Genomic DNA, 16,411 nt, shown 5'->3' with positions numbered 1-16,411 from the left:
CCCTTTTTTTTTTTCCCTATCCGTGCAGCACCTTTGATAGTGGTTGGATCGTTTTAGTGCTCCCTATTGTGTTGACTCGGTAGTTGTCCGGTAAAAGCCAAATGTGGCTTCCGTACAGCGCCTCAACATCTCACGTGCCATCTCCCTTCCACGGGTCAGGGAAGGAAGGAGCAGCCTCCCAACACCGCACTGATCCCCCACCTTCCCAATATCACCTTTGAGATAGTTCTATATACCAAAAGCTTTAGCTCGCTGTCGTCGACAAGACACAGCGGTGGCGGGGTGGTTAACGCATGGTGAGATGTCGTGGCTGTCTCTCTCCAAGGTTCGCCGGTTCGACGCCGGCTCGTTGTTGTCCTGTCCCCCTGGGCACACCCGGGGGTTAATCTGGTTCGCTAGAACGTTCCAGTAGGATGTAGTAGGCGCCAATGTGCGCTTTGCGAACCTTTTTGTAGTTTTGTTGGTGATGAAGACTACTGAAAGGGGGGGCCGACGATTGGAGGTTACGCCCCTTTCTTCTTGATCTAATGTGGTAAAGTACTAGATGTATGATATGTGCTTGACATTGCTGAGCTTCCTATGGAACTTTTGGTGTTGCATTATTGTGGTTTGGGCGGTGGTGATCGAGTTGGTCATCCAGTGTCTGTTGCGTGAAAAGGGGGTTGAGCAGAGTCACAAGATGCCAACGGTGTTCCCCACTCCATACCAGCTCTTAAAATTCCAAAAAGGCTTATTCCATATCCTCTAAGAGATTTTCTCGATGACGATTGTGACAACTGTAACTTGAGAGTGTTATTGGTTAACATATGGATGATCCAATTTGTACCCTTGAAATCGTCGCTATAAGTCCGGCACGCGACACTGCAAGGCTAGCTCAACCAAAGACGAGTCACGATGCTCTTTCTGTTTGATCAAGGACTACACGGAGAATCATTTCATCCCCTATTCGTATTCTGAAGCATCCTGTGTCTTACCCCTGGCGGAATTTCTTCTCTTCTACTAGTGGTTGAAGGTCGCACGTTGACAGACACAACTATCGCAGCAGGGTTTCAGATCCGATACTTGCATTCACACGTCATGCTGATGCGACCACTGGGTAAATTGGAACGTTCCTTCAAATCCTAGAGATGTTTGATGAATTTTGGTTTCTCTGAGTAAACTAGACCGTCGACATGATTTCCTCCCTTATGCTTCCACGGCTAAGCCTCTTGTGGGATGATTCAGATCGAACTGGCTAGCCATGGCTTAAGACTGTCACAACAAATCTATCAAATCCCATCCACCAACTCCGAAATGGCTAAAGTATTGCATTACGAAATCACGGCGACTGATCAATGAACGAGCAGATTACTTCAGTCATATGTGAGTGACTGTTGGATTCCATTGAAACCGCATCATCAGTTGACCGAAATTCAGAATACGAAGGTGATACGAAAATGCTGGCGGAGCATGGCAGTTGTCACCACCAACAGTCAAGCATTTAAGCGCGAACTGACGTCTCGGAAACAACCGATAGCCGCGTGACGATCATCTTGGGATTCGTAGTTAATGTCCGAATCGGTTCAAGCGAATCCGAATCCAACCAGTCCATGCCTCTAAGAGCAACAAGCTGGAGATCTAATTTTAAGATGAAGAAAACAAAGAGTCCAACAACAAATCTAATGTGCATAAATTAACTCTATTATTTTGTCTTACGGTGGTCAGTCAAGCTTTCAGTGACCCGCATGGAATGCTGGTGGCGTTTGTTTGTGCCAGTCAGCACTAAGACAACTTCGTTAGCAGTGAATCATTGCACATTAGTTCCATAGGTGCACTTTACGGAACAGACGGCATGCAGCTATAGCTTCGAATTAGCTTTCAGTACGTGTTAATCAGAGTTCAGATCGTGAGGGGCAAGCACCCTCGCGTCGCTGAGGAGATATAAAACCTTGCAATTACTCTTTTCTCCCTTTCTCTTCCTGACGCTTTTCTACTCAATTATATCAACAATGGCGCCTCCAAAGTCTTTCTTCTCTGTGGTGCTTCTCGCACTTGCAGCTACAGCCACTAATGCTGCTGCACCCAAGTTAACCTGGGGAAGATGCCCCGCTACGATCCCGCCGGGCGTTGACTGCGCAAAGATCAACGTTCCTCTTGCATATCAAAACGGCAATTCCACAACTGCCAAAGGCAACGGCACCGTTGCACTTGGTCTTGTACGCCTCAATCATACCGGTAAAGGCGAAAAGCAAGGTTCTCTATTCTTCAACACAGGTGGTCCTGGTGCATCTGGTGCCCTCGTCGTCGCAGGAAGTCCCTACGTTTCAGCGATATCATTCTCTGATGAGCTTCGAGACGCGTACGACATTATCGGTCTTGACCCTCGCGGAGTAGGCATCAGTACCCCTGTCCAATGCGATCCCAAAGTCTTCAACAAACGCGTCAAGACTTATGTCACGACTGATGAGGAGTATGACGATCTCTACGATTACAGCCGAGAGGTCGGCCAGAGCTGTGCGAATTTGACCGGTCCACTGATCAACCATCTTGATACCGTCCATGTCGCCAAAGACCATGAACTTGTGCGCAAGGCTCTTGGGGATTCGAAGTTCAACTACCTCGGTCTTTCTTACGGTACTTTCCTCGGTTACACGTTTGCGTCTTTGTTCCCTGGATCTGTCGGTCGAATGGCCCTTGATGCAATTGTCGACCATTCGCAATCCGAGATAGGAGCCCTCCTTGCAGAAAGCACAGGCTACGAAACAACCCTCAACCAGTTTTTCGATTGGTGCGACAGGAATTCAACTTGCGCTCTTCACGGCAAGAATTCAAGCCGCATATGGGATCAGGTTCTTGAGAAAGCGGACTCGAAGCCTATCTCAGCACCAAGCTGTAACGGTACCTGTCGCTCCGACGTGACTGGTGAGGAAATTCGCTACAATGCGCAAAGCTTTTTGACATTCCAATATCTCGACTTCGGCCCTAACTGGTTCGACCTTGCCGATGCTCTCCTCCAAGCCAGTAGGGGCAATGCAACAGCTCTATCTACGTCCACACCCAATACACGTATCGTTCAAGACCCTAGTGGCTCTCCCTATAACTACCTCGCCATCGGATGTCAAGACTGGCTTCATCGGTCGAAAACGTCGGTCGACCTACGTCAAAAGCTCCTTAATGCTGTCACCTTTGCATCACGAACGCTCGGCATGTCGCAAACCTACTACTACGAAAGCACATGTATAGGGTGGCCTGCGCCGTTGACGAACCCCCAAGGTCCTATTGCGAGTGACATCGAGTATGCGCCGACAATACTTCTTGCGGCCTCGGTATATGATCCCGAGACAAGCGTCACGAATGCCGAAGGAGTCAGGGAGCAGTTGACAAAAAGAGTAAGCATTACGAGGAATGGAGCTGGACATACGAGTCATTACCTACAGGGGGAGACAAGCCAGGCTATGGATCGGTACCTGGCTACTGGCAAGTTGCCTAGGGATGGTACTGTCTACGCGAATTAGATGTATACTGCAATTATATATTTTAGCTACATGTTGGACTCTATATATACTGCAGATTTGTTTGAGCTTAGTGGATGGGTCTGTCGCCTTGTGCCTAATAATGACTGAGTTCTCATTACGTTCGACCTTTACGTAAAGTACAATAGTAAAGTCTGGGGTTGAAGAGATTCCTTGTCGATCTGTTTCATCAATTTACGATGGGATGTAATCAGTCATATCTGCTAGGTCGTCGCCTATTGCTTAGGAACACACCCCTGACGTGCGCATTACCCGTCAAGCTGCATGTTGCGATGGGGCTAACTTGGATTGACCACACATCATGTCATCGGATCATTGCTCTAGCACTAACTCAGCCCTACATGGGTTCTCTTTCACTCAGCCCTATGCTAAACAGCTAACATACAGTGTGTTCTTGCCTATGGCCTGCCCAGCACTACCTCAACATCGATACAAGTATCCCGAGGCACTGAGCTGAATGAAGCCTAATCAAGACAAACACCCGCCACCGTGCCACTGCGCGGAAATGTTCAGAAAGTATTGGATTTCAAATCACGTCTCACAATATTGGCAATTGTAACACCCAATATCCACTCCGGACCTCGGCATCCCACTGAACCGACCCACCCCGACGAACGGTGGGGTCAAATTACGGGAGTCCGGGTGCTTACGTGATCATAGCGGCGTTTGCTGATGCAATCAAGATTGCACAAGAGCAATACCTTCACGTATAAGTCGAAAAGGCTGCCACCATCCTGGATCCTTCATCCCATTCTAGGAATCTCACCTCATCTTACACACCAACTCAACTACAATGACTCGCTTCAAGGTCATCGTCACCTCAGACACCATCTGCCCTTGGTGCTACGTCGGTCGCCGACAGCTCCAGGCTGCCCAACGCATGTGGGAGCAAAAGTACCCCAACTCCAACGACACCTTTGCCGTCAGCTATCAACCCTTCCAACTCAAGCCCGAATGGCCCAGAGGCCCTGGATCTAGCGTCTCCAAGGAGAAGGTCTACAATGAGAAGTTCGGCAAGGAGCGCGTGACCATGATGCAGAAGCATCTGAGCGGCGTTGGAGAGAGCCTGGGCATCAACTTCAAATACGGCGGACAGACTGGAAACACCAGGGATTCGCATCGTTTGGTGCAGTTGGCCAAGAAGCATGGTGAGGAGGCTGAGGGCAAGGCTCTTGATGGTCTCTTCGCCGCCTACTTCGAGAAGAATGAAGATATCACCAGCTACGACACGCTTAAGAAGGTGGCAATTGAGGCGGGAATCCCAGAGGATGAGTTCCAAAAGAGCATCGTCGACAGCGACCAGTACGGTCCGGAGGTCGACAGGCTATCGGAGGAGGCGCAGTTCAGTGGTGTCAGCGGAGTGCCTGACTTTGTGATGCAGGATCGCTTCCGACTTTCTGGCGCTAACGATCCATCGACATTCGTCAGTGTTTGGGAAAAGATCAAGGCAGCTGAGGGATCATGATCAGATCAACCGCTTAGGGTGATCCGATTGGAACAAGACCTCGGCGCGCTTCTCGAGGACGTCGTTCCAGAGGTGCTGGCCTTGGAAGCCAGGAACATAGAATAATAGACCAATTTCTTGACTTGTCCACCAACTTGCTCTGTCCATGTTTCCGGAACCCAGTACCAGATACTCATCATCCACGAGAGTCATCTTGAAGTGGCTCACGACCGGCTCGTCTTCTTCGTCACGTCTAGCGTCAAGCTGTTTGTAGTAAAAGATCTCCAACTTGCCAGGCGTCTGTGCTTGTGCTTCTGGGTCCGAGGGTCGCGGCTGATTGACGAGAGCGTTGTATCTCTGGATGAACTTGTTCAAACACCACGATGTTGTAGTACCCGCAGTAACCAGTTGCTCGATTAACATCATTCCCTTGCTTGTCCTGATCTGAACATCAACTCCACGAGCAAGCGCATCTAACAGGCTGTCGACAACAGGCCATGAGGTGACGTTGGGGGTAAGGATAATAATTCGTCGCTGAGCGTTGGCGAATAGTGTGAGAAGCGCTGCGTTGAGAGGAGTCATTGGAGGGTCCTTCTGTGACAAGAAGGGGAAGAAGGAGAATTTGGGGTTGCGATGATGTGGTGAAGGTAGAAAGATGGTCGGGACAGGGCCTTCAGCAGGGAAGGCAATCGCTTGTGTTGCTGAAGCTTCGGCGCTGGCAGGTAGTCGGGGCGACGCCTCAGTCCCTGTTTGTGAATCGTTCTGAACGTCTGATATTCGTTGAGGCTCATCACCTTGTGCCCAAACACGGTCATAAAAGGCCAAAAGTCGATCCACGATGGCGCCCTCAACCTCCACACAACCTTCGAACCATCGCTCCCAGCTAACATTACAGCTTGGGATCCAAGCCCTTTTCCCATCGACGATGACAAACTTGGGGTGCATAACACTTAGAGGCGTGAAGAAGATACTCTTGACGGTGAGGTCGATGCCGGCATTCTCGAGTAATTGCTGATCCGGAAGACCCAGTTTGGACCATTTCGAGGGCTCATAGACGTAACCATCTCGAGACGCAGGGTGCAAAAGCTTCTGAAATAGCCCAAAGGATGAGAAGCCTATCGTAATTCGTAGACGGGTTTGGACATTGGACTCAATACGCGCTGTCGCAAGCTTCTCGATTGTGTCACGAATGGCATCAAGGGAGGGAGACGCAGCCCAGTAGCATGTAATAAGTTGGACGCTATGTTTGGCGCTCAGAATAGCTGGTAGAAGAGCGCGCGTGTAAATGGAGTGGCCCGTTCCAACGTATAACGACTTAGGCGAGCTTGTCGTAATAAGGGAGTCGACATTGTTGACGTAGTAGCTTGGGAAATCATCCTGTTGCTCGTCGCGTCGCGATTGGAGTAGTTCCTTCCATGGTCGGACAAATGATTGCGGAAATTCAACAGTTGCATCCATTTTTGCGAAGATATAATGAAGGAAAAGTATGTAGGTTCAACGCGGATGAGAGAAACGTATAAGATGGTGATAAAGTGAGTTGAGTGGCTGTGGCTGGAGGCGCAGTAAGGAAGATGACGCCGAATAATAGCGAACCAATGCCAAGAAACCCACTTCAAGGTCCCAAGGTTCTCGAATGCGAAAGAACGCGATGATGCTTTATTGATTCCGTGTCCATCTTCAAAGAGAAAAAGTAAAGCATGATTTAATTTATCCAACACTCTTCAATGGTGCCAGCTTCAAGCGTGGACCGCAGGAGAACATTGCACAGTCCAACAAAAGCAATGTCACCCGTGGAAAGCCATCAACACCACAAAATACAGACGCTTATCTATCGACACATTGAATATAGAATAAATACTTCAATTAACAAACTCTCCAACGCAATGTCATGGCTTCAATCCCAGTGACCAATGTCAGGTTAGTCAGCTCACGACTCACTCACCGCTTTGGAGCTACCCGGCAGAATCCCCCACTACGGCACCTCCACCTCCTATCTTGAGACCCTGGAGATTGGATTGACTTTCAACCGCATCGCATCAACAAACACCTCCAATTGGCGACCATGTTATCCGGCGTCCTTGTATTCAATCAAAAGGGCGAGAACCTTATCTTCCGCGCCTTCCGAAACGACTGTCGTCCTCGTCTTGCCGACGTCTTTCGAATTCAGGTCATCTCCAACGCTCAAGTCCGATCGCCCATCCTTACCCTCGGAAGCACCACATTCAGCCATGTCAAGCACGAGAACATTTACTTGGTCGCTATTACAAAGAGCAATGCCAATGCCGCTCTTGTCTTTGAGTTCCTTTACCGGCTGATTCAGCTTGGCAAGGGTTACTTTGGCAAATTCGACGAGGAGGCCGTCAAGAATAACTTTGTCTTGGTTTATGAGCTTCTAGACGGTATGTCTCCCAACCGCCCGCCTACGCCTCTACTGACCGTTTGTAGAAATCATCGACTTCGGATACCCTCAAAACACAGAAACCGACACCCTCAAGATGTACATCACCACCGAAGGCGTCAAGTCCGAGTCGCGAAAAGAAGACACATCCAAGATTACGATGCAGGCCACCGGCGCTCTCTCCTGGCGCAAGGCTGACGTTAAGTACCGTAAGAACGAAGCTTTCGTCGATGTGATCGAGGACGTCAACCTGCTCATGTCCGCCACTGGCGCTGTTCTGCGCGCAGACGTGACAGGCCAGATCATCATGCGCGCTTACCTTTCCGGCACCCCCGAGTGCAAGTTTGGCCTCAACGATCGTCTGCTTCTCGATAACGACGGCTTGCTGAGCCTGCCGAGCGGAAACAAGATGGGCACGAAAGCCACAAAGGCAGCTGCTGGAAGTGTCACCCTCGAGGACTGCCAGTTCCATCAATGTGTCAAGCTTGGCAAGTTCGACGCCGATCGCATTATTAGCTTTGTGCCTCCCGACGGCGAATTCGAGTTGATGCGATACCGCGCTACGGAGAATGTTAATCTGCCTTTCAAGGTACATGCCATCGTTAATGAGGTCGGCCGATCCAAGGTGGAATACAGCATTGGTGTGAAAGCCAACTTCGGCTCCAAGCTATTCGCAACCAACGTTGTCGTTAAGATCCCTACACCGCTTAACACCGCAAAGATTACCGAGCGCTGCACGCAGGGCAAGGCCAAGTACGAGCCTAGCGAGAACGTCATCATCTGGAAGATTGGTCGCTTCACGGGTCAGAGTGAATATGTCCTCAGCGCAGAGGCTATCCTTACGAGCATGACCAACCAGCGAGCATGGAGCCGACCGCCACTAAGCATGAACTTTAGCTTGCTCATGTTTACGAGTTCGGGTCTGTTGGTACGATATCTCAAGGTGTTTGAGAAGAGTAATTATTCGAGCGTTAAGTGGGTGCGGTACATGACGAGAGCAGGATCATATGAAATCAGGTAAGTATCCCAACTCCAGTCTGCAAACTATGCTAACAAGACAGATTTTAAATGCATATAAGTGGTAGAACATGTACGGCGTTATGGTATATCCCGGCAAAAGTCGAGCGGGTGGTTTCTTTAGCTTCACAACCCAAGTTTCTAATTACATTTGTCCCTCCGTGATTCACTCATCTTCTACTACCAATACTCTGACACCCTTGAACTTGCCTCTGTCCGCACCCTCTTGTTGGGTCTTGATAGCGGTGTCAATCAAACATGCAAAGAGGTATGACGGGTGTTCCTCGTCCCACCCCAGCGCTGTCAGATTCGTGGCCTCGACATAGCGTCTCGAGACAGCGTTGATGATGTCTCCTGGTCGATCTTGGTCGTCGGTATTCTTCGTCCGTAGACCTTTCCACAAGGTATCGCGCTTTAGGATGTCTTCCATTTTGACTTTGTGTCTTCCGCATTTTTGACACCGCCCTGTGCACTCATCTACCAGGTACAGCACCTCAAGGTCTTTCTGGATCGTGCACGCAAAGAAGGCGATCTCCTCAAGACCCAACTCGCCGTACAATCCTGTCGCCCAAGTCTCACCCACGTCGATTGCTATCTTCTTTGCGCCCCGCAGGACCGACGCTATCTCGGGTGACCATTGATTCTCGAGGATGTCCTTGATGGGTGGTGGACAGAGTAGTGTCTCAGTGACCAGATCATGGTGGTCGAATGGCTCTTGGCGAATGCGCAACATGAGGACATCCGACGCAGGGACGGAGATTCTTTGACCTCGGCCAGCAAGATAGATCTCGTTCATATCTTGTCTAGCCTCGGTTTCCCTGACGGTTTGGTCTGTGAGACGACTGACTAGTCTTGACATCGCAGTCGCATGATACATGCTTGGATCAAACACGCCTTTTGAACTGCTGGTATCCATACGATCGAGGAACACCTTCTTTTTATAATCATTGAACTTCGCTTCTCCTTGTTTATCGTTTCTCCTCGTCTGGAATGCTCTTTCGGCACGTTTATCGCCTTTCCATGAGGGATAGCACACATCAAAGATGTGCATGGCCGGTCCAGGGTGCGTGTAAGTCTGCCATATCTTAATCTGAAGTTCCAACGGAAGACTTGCAAAGTTACGAAACGCCATTGTGAATGTGAAGAGATTGACGATATTTACCATTCTTGTGCTCAACACAGACATTTTATATGGAACTGCATATTGGCTGCTGGGACATCTATTCGTGGTGTCCCACGTCAGCCGGAGAGCGCTGGTGAAGACATCAGCGCTAACATTTGGGCGTCTTATGTCGGGGTTCAAATAGGTGATAATCCAATGAAGCTGATATAATACATCTACGGGAACGAATCAAGTATGCAGATTGGAGTTGGCTACTGTGCTTATCTGAACCCCTATGCTGATGTTGCCGAGATGCGATTTCCTGGTTCGCAAGTGTCAGCAATTGTTGTTCCAAATTGGTGCTTCACAGCGCTGGTCGAGAGTCACTATTGCGAGGCTTGGTTACTTTAGCCTATTGATGACGGTCGATTGAACGCTGGTGGTCCATCCTATCAGATCATACGCGTATACCTCCATTCCCATACAGTTCTTTCAGCTCGATGTGGTCTTGACATTCCAGGTGGGTGGCTGTCAGAAGAATATTCTCTGATGCTTAGGCTGCAGGAATAAAGTAGCCTAAGCTTGCATAAGGTGCTCAAATTATTTCGTCTCTTATGCTCTCCGCGGCCACTTCTTCCGACACTTTAACACATTCATCGGGGCCTTGTAAGTCGTCTTGACTTTGGGTTCTGCAACAAGATCATGATGCTGTAATGCGACGATGGATGTGCGAAGTGACATCCTTGTTAGGGCTCTGCTAACGGCCACAAGCTAGGGCATTGAAGAGCATACGCGTCTTTGTCAATGGCTATTTGACTCTTTGGGCTGGTCAACAGTCAACTGTGTCTCGTCAGTTGGGGTAATTTCCCTAGCCCTGATGTTACAGAAAGGCAAGGTGTTGCTGTCACCTCCACAGAGACAGAGGGCCTTGGTCATGGACCAGCCCTCGGTTTCTAGAATTAAATTCTTGCATTGCTGGCTCGTTTCGAATTGCGCGTCCAAGTCGTCGATGGGCTATCACATGCCAGTCAGAACAAGGCAGCTGTTTAATCGGTATGGGTCCAAGTCGCATGGTAATATCTCCAGGTCCCATCATCATGCCTTGAATGATATAAACCCACAGAAACCAGTCAGTCCCATCGAGTTGTACTACCATTCGGGCTAGTAGCCGGCATCCACAGATCCCTAAGGCCGATGGTCCCCGAAGATGAAATGCAAGGTGGGACTGGGACTATAGACTACCGACTAGTCAATATCCCAGATAAATTGGATCCGGGAGACTGGAACTTGGCGGCCTCGGAGACTAAAGTCGAGACTAAGGGTGGAATAACAGGTGCCGGACTCGCGACTAGCTTAGGGAACAAGAAGATGCATCACGTTGGTCGTAATCCAACTTGATGAGCTGGATGTTGAGGGTGCGAAGCTGAACCTTGGCGATAGAGATGAGAGGACGAGGCTGGGATATCACACCGGTGAGGGTCACGATTGTGATTGTGAGTTCGCAGATCGCTGGTATTTGACGTCCGTGAGATGTCTCATGGTGATCAAGACCAAGTTGGAAGAGACCAGTGTTAACTGTTATCCGGTCAAGTGGGCACGAGATGACCTACATACGCTCAGGGCATCTGAGTCCGAAGATCAATCGTACGATTCTAATAATGACCTCCCTCTGTCCGTCCAAGTAATCACATGCTATTGGACCATAGTCAAGTTTGCGGCGTTTGAGTTCTGTGGTTTAATCGGGGCTGGGCCTGACCGTTAGACAGGGACAAAGATAGATCATCAGCTTTAAGCCTCTCCGGGTCTTTGGTTCAGCTCGAGGTCAAGATATTCATGACAAATTCTGGCAATAGCCATCGTGGTCTCTGTTGGTGATCTTGTTGTGGCTTGGCTGACTGAGTGTCGATGGGAGGTTGTGTAACAACACCATGAGGTGACTCTCTGCTTCATGATGTAACAAGTCCTCAGCCCTTGCTCCGGAGAATACAGTGTGAGCTGCCAATGCTATGGCCGTCTATAAGACAATCTCTATAGCGTCAAAGCTCAATCCCAGTACAGTAGACTTCCTCCAATAGTGACATCAACGATACAGTACTGTGCTGTACGTATATACAGACCCTGCAACTCCATTCATTCCATTTAATTCCCAACCCACATCTCCTCCGACGGGTTAGGCTTCCGATGGAGCCAATAGCCAATCCAAGGGCATCTAATAGCCCCAAATGCCAAGACAAGGTAAAAAGGTCCCCATAGTTGAAGTAACCGTGAAACAAAGTAGCGTCCCCACGAGAGAGCCATGTGTTTAGTGAGACCTGAGTAAGCACACTATTTACACCAAGACTTTCCGCGCTTATAACAGAACCAAGGATAACACAACATTTAATTTGCACTCATCTCCGCGGGGGGATTCCGAGTTAGATTTTTATTTTTTCTGCATTGCAATGTCTTGTACCCGTTACATTAGTCGCATCCATGTACCTGGACCGTGGAAGCCTGCAAAGACCAGTTATAAACCGGTACATCAGGAGCAGAAGCTCCAGGTCCAGGTCCAGATCCAGTGTGGCTCGTAGCCCACGAGAACTCCACGAGGTGAAAAAGGTCTTGTCCTGCATGAGACTCCTGAAGCAACGTGGACAGTCCGAGACGGTGTCACTCCGGACTTCAGCTTGGCCCATCCAGAACAAAAGAAAAAGCCACTACACCTAACCAAACCAATGATGCGGTCGAGACTCCCGCATTGACTTGATTGAGAGAGACTGAGCGAGACTGAGCGAGATCGTATACTTGATCCCAGTCGGTTTCGTTTCTCGACCCGGGCTTTTGTCCGCTTATAACTCTTGAGGGTAATTCCCGTCTTACCCATTCATCACCCCCCGTTCCGGGCGATGTTGTACCGTCTATTCGTCGAGAGAAATCTGGACTAGAAAATTGCCGGTTAGTGCTCCCGTTACCAGCTTCAGCCCTATGGATATTGTAGTCTTGGGCTGAGCTGGGCTGTCTTATGGGTCGACCGGTTTGGCTTTCTTTCTCTTTCTTGGTTGTGGGCTGTTGTTTTGTGATACTAGGCAGGGCCAGACATAAAGAGGGCCTTGACTCTCCTCTTCTCCTTGAGCTGAAGCTGCTTCAAGAGAATCGACGGGTCGTTCTGGGGCCTGAGTTTCAGCTTTCGCATTATATTAGCAGCTTCTCCTAGCAGCCAGTCAGTCTCGACCCAGAACATCGATATCTTAGGCACCTTGAAGAATTACCTCCCGTGTATCTTGTCCTGACGTCGCTCAGCAGGTATATCGACAAAGGGACATCTTCTGCTTACCTTGTCTCCCCTTTCGGTCTTGAGCCAATAACAGATATCAATAGCCTCATTGTGATATCATTACTCTGCCTCTTCAGTTCCAACCTGCAGAATCACACCATTTTCAAATACACAGCACATTCTGAACACCAACACAACACAATCCAACACTCTCAAGGTCAGCAACCCGTCACGATTGCGCAGCCAGATCTCATCCTCTTCTCTGCTTGATCGTATCCAACTGAAGCATCCTCCCGAGACACGCATATACACATCTGTACAACAGTACAATGTGCATCGCCAACTATATCCACTACCATCACATACCCCCCTGCCCCCGTCCCATCACCTACAGCTATCACTATACCTTCTGCGCCGCAGCCCGATACGACCCCATCACCAGCCATCCCATCGAGCCCTGCGATAGCGTCTCTAGCAGTGCTCACGACGGCAACCTCAGTGACCCGTGTTCCATGAGTCAGTGCATGGTCGACCCTCGTTGTAGCTCAGGAGAGTGTAGACTCGCCGATCTCAATGGGAGGTGGAAATGCTGTATGTGCGGGAGAGTGGGCAACTCGAGCGTCAGATGCTTGAATGTGCGATCTGCAGATACCATGACTGTTTGCACACACCAAGTATGCGAGAACTGCACAGAGGACAAGACATGAGTAGCAGCAGAAGCCGAAAAATCTCGGGGACGGTACGTCAACTTCGGGGTTTGAGTCGCAACTCATGTCTCAGCTTCGAGTATAGTCCGACGTTGTGGCATATGCAGGCAGAAGGTAGCCGCCACGATATATACCTGTCCCTCTTATGGCGTTTAATTCTGGCAAGTCTATTATTATCTCTTCCCCTTTAACACTCCCACAATTGTTTTGCTGACTGCATCTAGGTTTGATCGCCCATGTTTCCATTCTTGGCTCCTTTGCGAGCCACTTGACGACCCCAAACTTCCGTAAAGGAACAGGCTGCGATGAACGAAGAGCAAAGCTCAACTCCGAGTGACCCTCCTAAACCACAGAGTATGGATAGCTGGTCGACGGGTTTCACAGTGATGGACCTTTTCATGAGTTTGAAGAGACTCTCTTTCCCTCGCGATATCGACAAACCTTGATGGTGGAATCAATCGTCGTCGGCTATGCTACGAACTCCAAGCCAATGCGCCCAATAAGTCCCGATCTCTAGCTTGTCCGCCCGACTTTCAGGCCTCTTTGGGGGATATGAAAGCCATGTCCGCCCTCGGGATCTATCGCGGTTGGAGTTGCGTTGGTGATTCTTTGGGGTTGTGCTTGTGAGGTGGAGGAAAGGGTAAGGAGAGCCGGTTTGACCTGATATCGGAATGAAGAGACTCGAATACATAAAACCCATACATCTTCAATTTGTCCGTGGAGGTGTTGGACGTTATCACGAAAAGTCATGCCAACCTTCATATTGCTGATTCCAACACTCAACTTCTACCCATCCAGTTCGCCTCGTTTTGGCCAGCATATCTCAGGCAATGTGTCAGCAAATCACTTTCCGTCTCGCATGCGAGCATGTCTCAACGCACATAAGATACTGTGCAATCGGTCTCTCGCATCGCCGCGCCTGCAGCAACACCACCAAGCAATCAATTCCATACCCTCCCCCGTCAGGCTACACGCTCCCCAAGTGTCCACTTGCAGATTGTCCTTTCGAGGCCAAGAATCAGGCCTGGGATTGCTGTTGGTGCGGCAAGACGTGGAATGTAGGAGGGCGCTGCAGCTGTGTTATGATAGGAGAGGGGGCCACGTATCGGTGCGAGCACATCTGCTGCGAATCATGTATGCCGTCCAGAGAGTATTTCTCCTAGAGTGGGATATTATACGAGCAAAGCGAGTGGCGGATGATACCCTAAGTGACGTTTGGATTTGGTATTTGGTCTGGTCGTTGGAACCGTTCTGCGAATGTTATCCCACAAGATAGCCATCAATTTTAATGACACTCTTGGCCCATCTCAGCCCATGACCCTGTCCCGTGATGCCCCTCACGAACACCTCCTCAGTAGCCCTCGAACTCAACACTATAGATTACAAGCATCATCCTAGTTCCTCAACCCAAGATCTGGAACAAATCGGGGAGTTGTCTTGTGATCATTGGCTTATTCCCAGGTGCTTCCGAGTCTAGCATATCGAGTTGTACCAGATTATGTCGAGAGCCAGGGGGTCTAAATCGAGATTGACTAGAGCAGTACAATAGATCGCGTTGGTAGACGCACGAGATGGGGTGGTGAGTGTTTGGGCAACCACACACATACCGAAGCACACTTGCTGCCTTGGCCATAATGTGATCATCACCCTCATCACACTTCAAGGTCAGTAATCTTGCTAACCCAGGCTGCCGGGTTCATCCATTTCACCAACCACCAATCTCAACTTGTGCATCTTGTACCACCTCGCTCCACTATCTCTCCCCATACGACCCGCCTCACTTGATGTGGCGTCCTATAAGTTGACGTCGCACAAAGAAATCATCGAATCCAACATTCAAGATTTCCGAGACATTAAGCCCACGAGCGAAAACTTCTGCTGCATCGGCAGCCTGGGGAGTCCAAAGCATGCAACCTCCGATGATGCAGCATTCAGAAGAGAGGGCGACACAATCGATGGCTGTGGCTTTGGGTGATGCGATGCAGACGCCTCAGATGGAGTATGCAAATTGTGTGGTGGATTCCAAATGTGCATCTATGAGGTCTCTGGATTTGAGAATTGCTTCGCTGAGAGGGAGACTAAGCCTGCGGATGGTCTTGGTCGTGGGAGAGGGCGATCTGTCGAGTTCGTAGTCAGACCGACTGCCTGTCTGTGTATAAATAGGCCCAAGATGAAGCAAGCCAGAACCGTCTGTAGTCAAAGAAACAGAGCTGTTCACTATTCATTCCTCAATATAGTCACAATGTGTCACGGCCATCCTCGACACCACCCCTGTGCTCACACATCCATCAACTGGCACTACTGCCCATCGGCGCTCATCGATCTCGAGACGGGCTACGAGACGCCTTGCAGCAACATTTCCTTCGCAGCAGCCCAGCCCACGACGTCTGACTGTCCTCTTCAGAACTGCCAGTTCAAGAGCAAAGGTGGCAGTTGGACCTGCTGCTCATGCCAGCAGGGTCCCAACACTCAGGGTTGGTGCACGATGCCCCTGAGCAGACTGACCATGAACCCCGAGTCCTTTTCGGTCGAGAGTATAGAGACCACATGCGATCATGGGTGTTGCAGCAAGTGCATACGATATGGTGAGTGCATCCTTCTGGAGGAGGTACACATAGCTAATACATCTCTTCTCAGGCTCAGACTGTGATGCTTCTTCGCCAGAGATGACCTTTTCAGAGATACGAAAAGGTTCTGCGTCGCGCAAGTTCGGGTACAGCAGCGCCACCAAGTCTCATCGTCGCGGGTCTGCCTTTTCGCTGCCTGTGTCTGGGGAAGATTCTACACCTTCACCGTCCTCGTCAAAGTCCAGCTCTGGAAGCTCAAGGTACAAGCTTGATCTAGAGTACACATCGAACAAGGCCAAGTCGAGCAAGAAGAGACACAGAAGTAAGCGATAGGACTTTTATGTTTTCATTGATGTACGTAGTGATGATAATGATGATGTTGTTGAGTGGACTTTTTTTTTTTTTTTTTTT

At 49.6% G+C, this 16,411-nt stretch overlaps 5 protein-coding genes across 5 annotated transcripts; 3 read left to right on the top strand and 2 right to left on the bottom strand.

The window, feature by feature from the left end:
- Positions 1-1,988: 1,988 nt before the first annotated feature.
- Positions 1,989-3,494, top strand: FIESC28_11265 (uncharacterized protein; the record flags this gene model as incomplete). Its single annotated transcript, XM_031165391.1, has 1 exon — positions 1,989-3,494. The coding sequence occupies one exon, from the start codon at positions 1,989-1,991 to the stop codon at positions 3,492-3,494; it is 1,506 nt and encodes a 501-aa protein (XP_031010554.1).
- An 811-nt stretch (positions 3,495-4,305) lies between these two features.
- Positions 4,306-4,977, top strand: FIESC28_11264 (uncharacterized protein; the record flags this gene model as incomplete). The annotated part of the gene is made up of 1 exon (XM_031165390.1): positions 4,306-4,977. One exon carries the CDS (start codon positions 4,306-4,308, stop codon positions 4,975-4,977), a length of 672 nt encoding a protein of 223 aa, XP_031010553.1.
- Positions 4,978-4,990: 13 nt separating this feature from the next.
- FIESC28_11263 (uncharacterized protein) lies at positions 4,991-6,414 on the bottom strand (the record flags this gene model as incomplete). Its single annotated transcript, XM_031165389.1, has 2 exons — positions 4,991-5,052; positions 5,112-6,414. 2 exons carry the CDS (start codon positions 6,412-6,414, stop codon positions 4,991-4,993), a joined length of 1,365 nt encoding a protein of 454 aa, XP_031010552.1.
- A 604-nt stretch (positions 6,415-7,018) lies between these two features.
- Positions 7,019-8,422, top strand: FIESC28_11262 (uncharacterized protein; the record flags this gene model as incomplete). Its single annotated transcript, XM_031165388.1, has 3 exons — positions 7,019-7,355; positions 7,402-8,371; positions 8,416-8,422. 3 exons carry the CDS (start codon positions 7,019-7,021, stop codon positions 8,420-8,422), a joined length of 1,314 nt encoding a protein of 437 aa, XP_031010551.1.
- Positions 8,423-8,537: 115 nt separating this feature from the next.
- On the bottom strand, positions 8,538-9,503 carry FIESC28_11261 (uncharacterized protein; the record flags this gene model as incomplete). The annotated part of the gene is made up of 1 exon (XM_031165387.1): positions 8,538-9,503. One exon carries the CDS (start codon positions 9,501-9,503, stop codon positions 8,538-8,540), a length of 966 nt encoding a protein of 321 aa, XP_031010550.1.
- Positions 9,504-16,411: the final 6,908 nt, after the last annotated feature.

The sequence above is a fragment of the Fusarium coffeatum genome, assembly GCF_003316985.1.
Source record: "Fusarium coffeatum strain FIESC_28 chromosome Unknown BRIP53273_contig_378, whole genome shotgun sequence".
NCBI classification, from domain to species: domain Eukaryota; kingdom Fungi; phylum Ascomycota; class Sordariomycetes; order Hypocreales; family Nectriaceae; genus Fusarium; species Fusarium coffeatum.
Note: the sequence above shows the minus strand (reverse complement) of the source record. Positions and strands in the feature narration are given on the sequence as shown.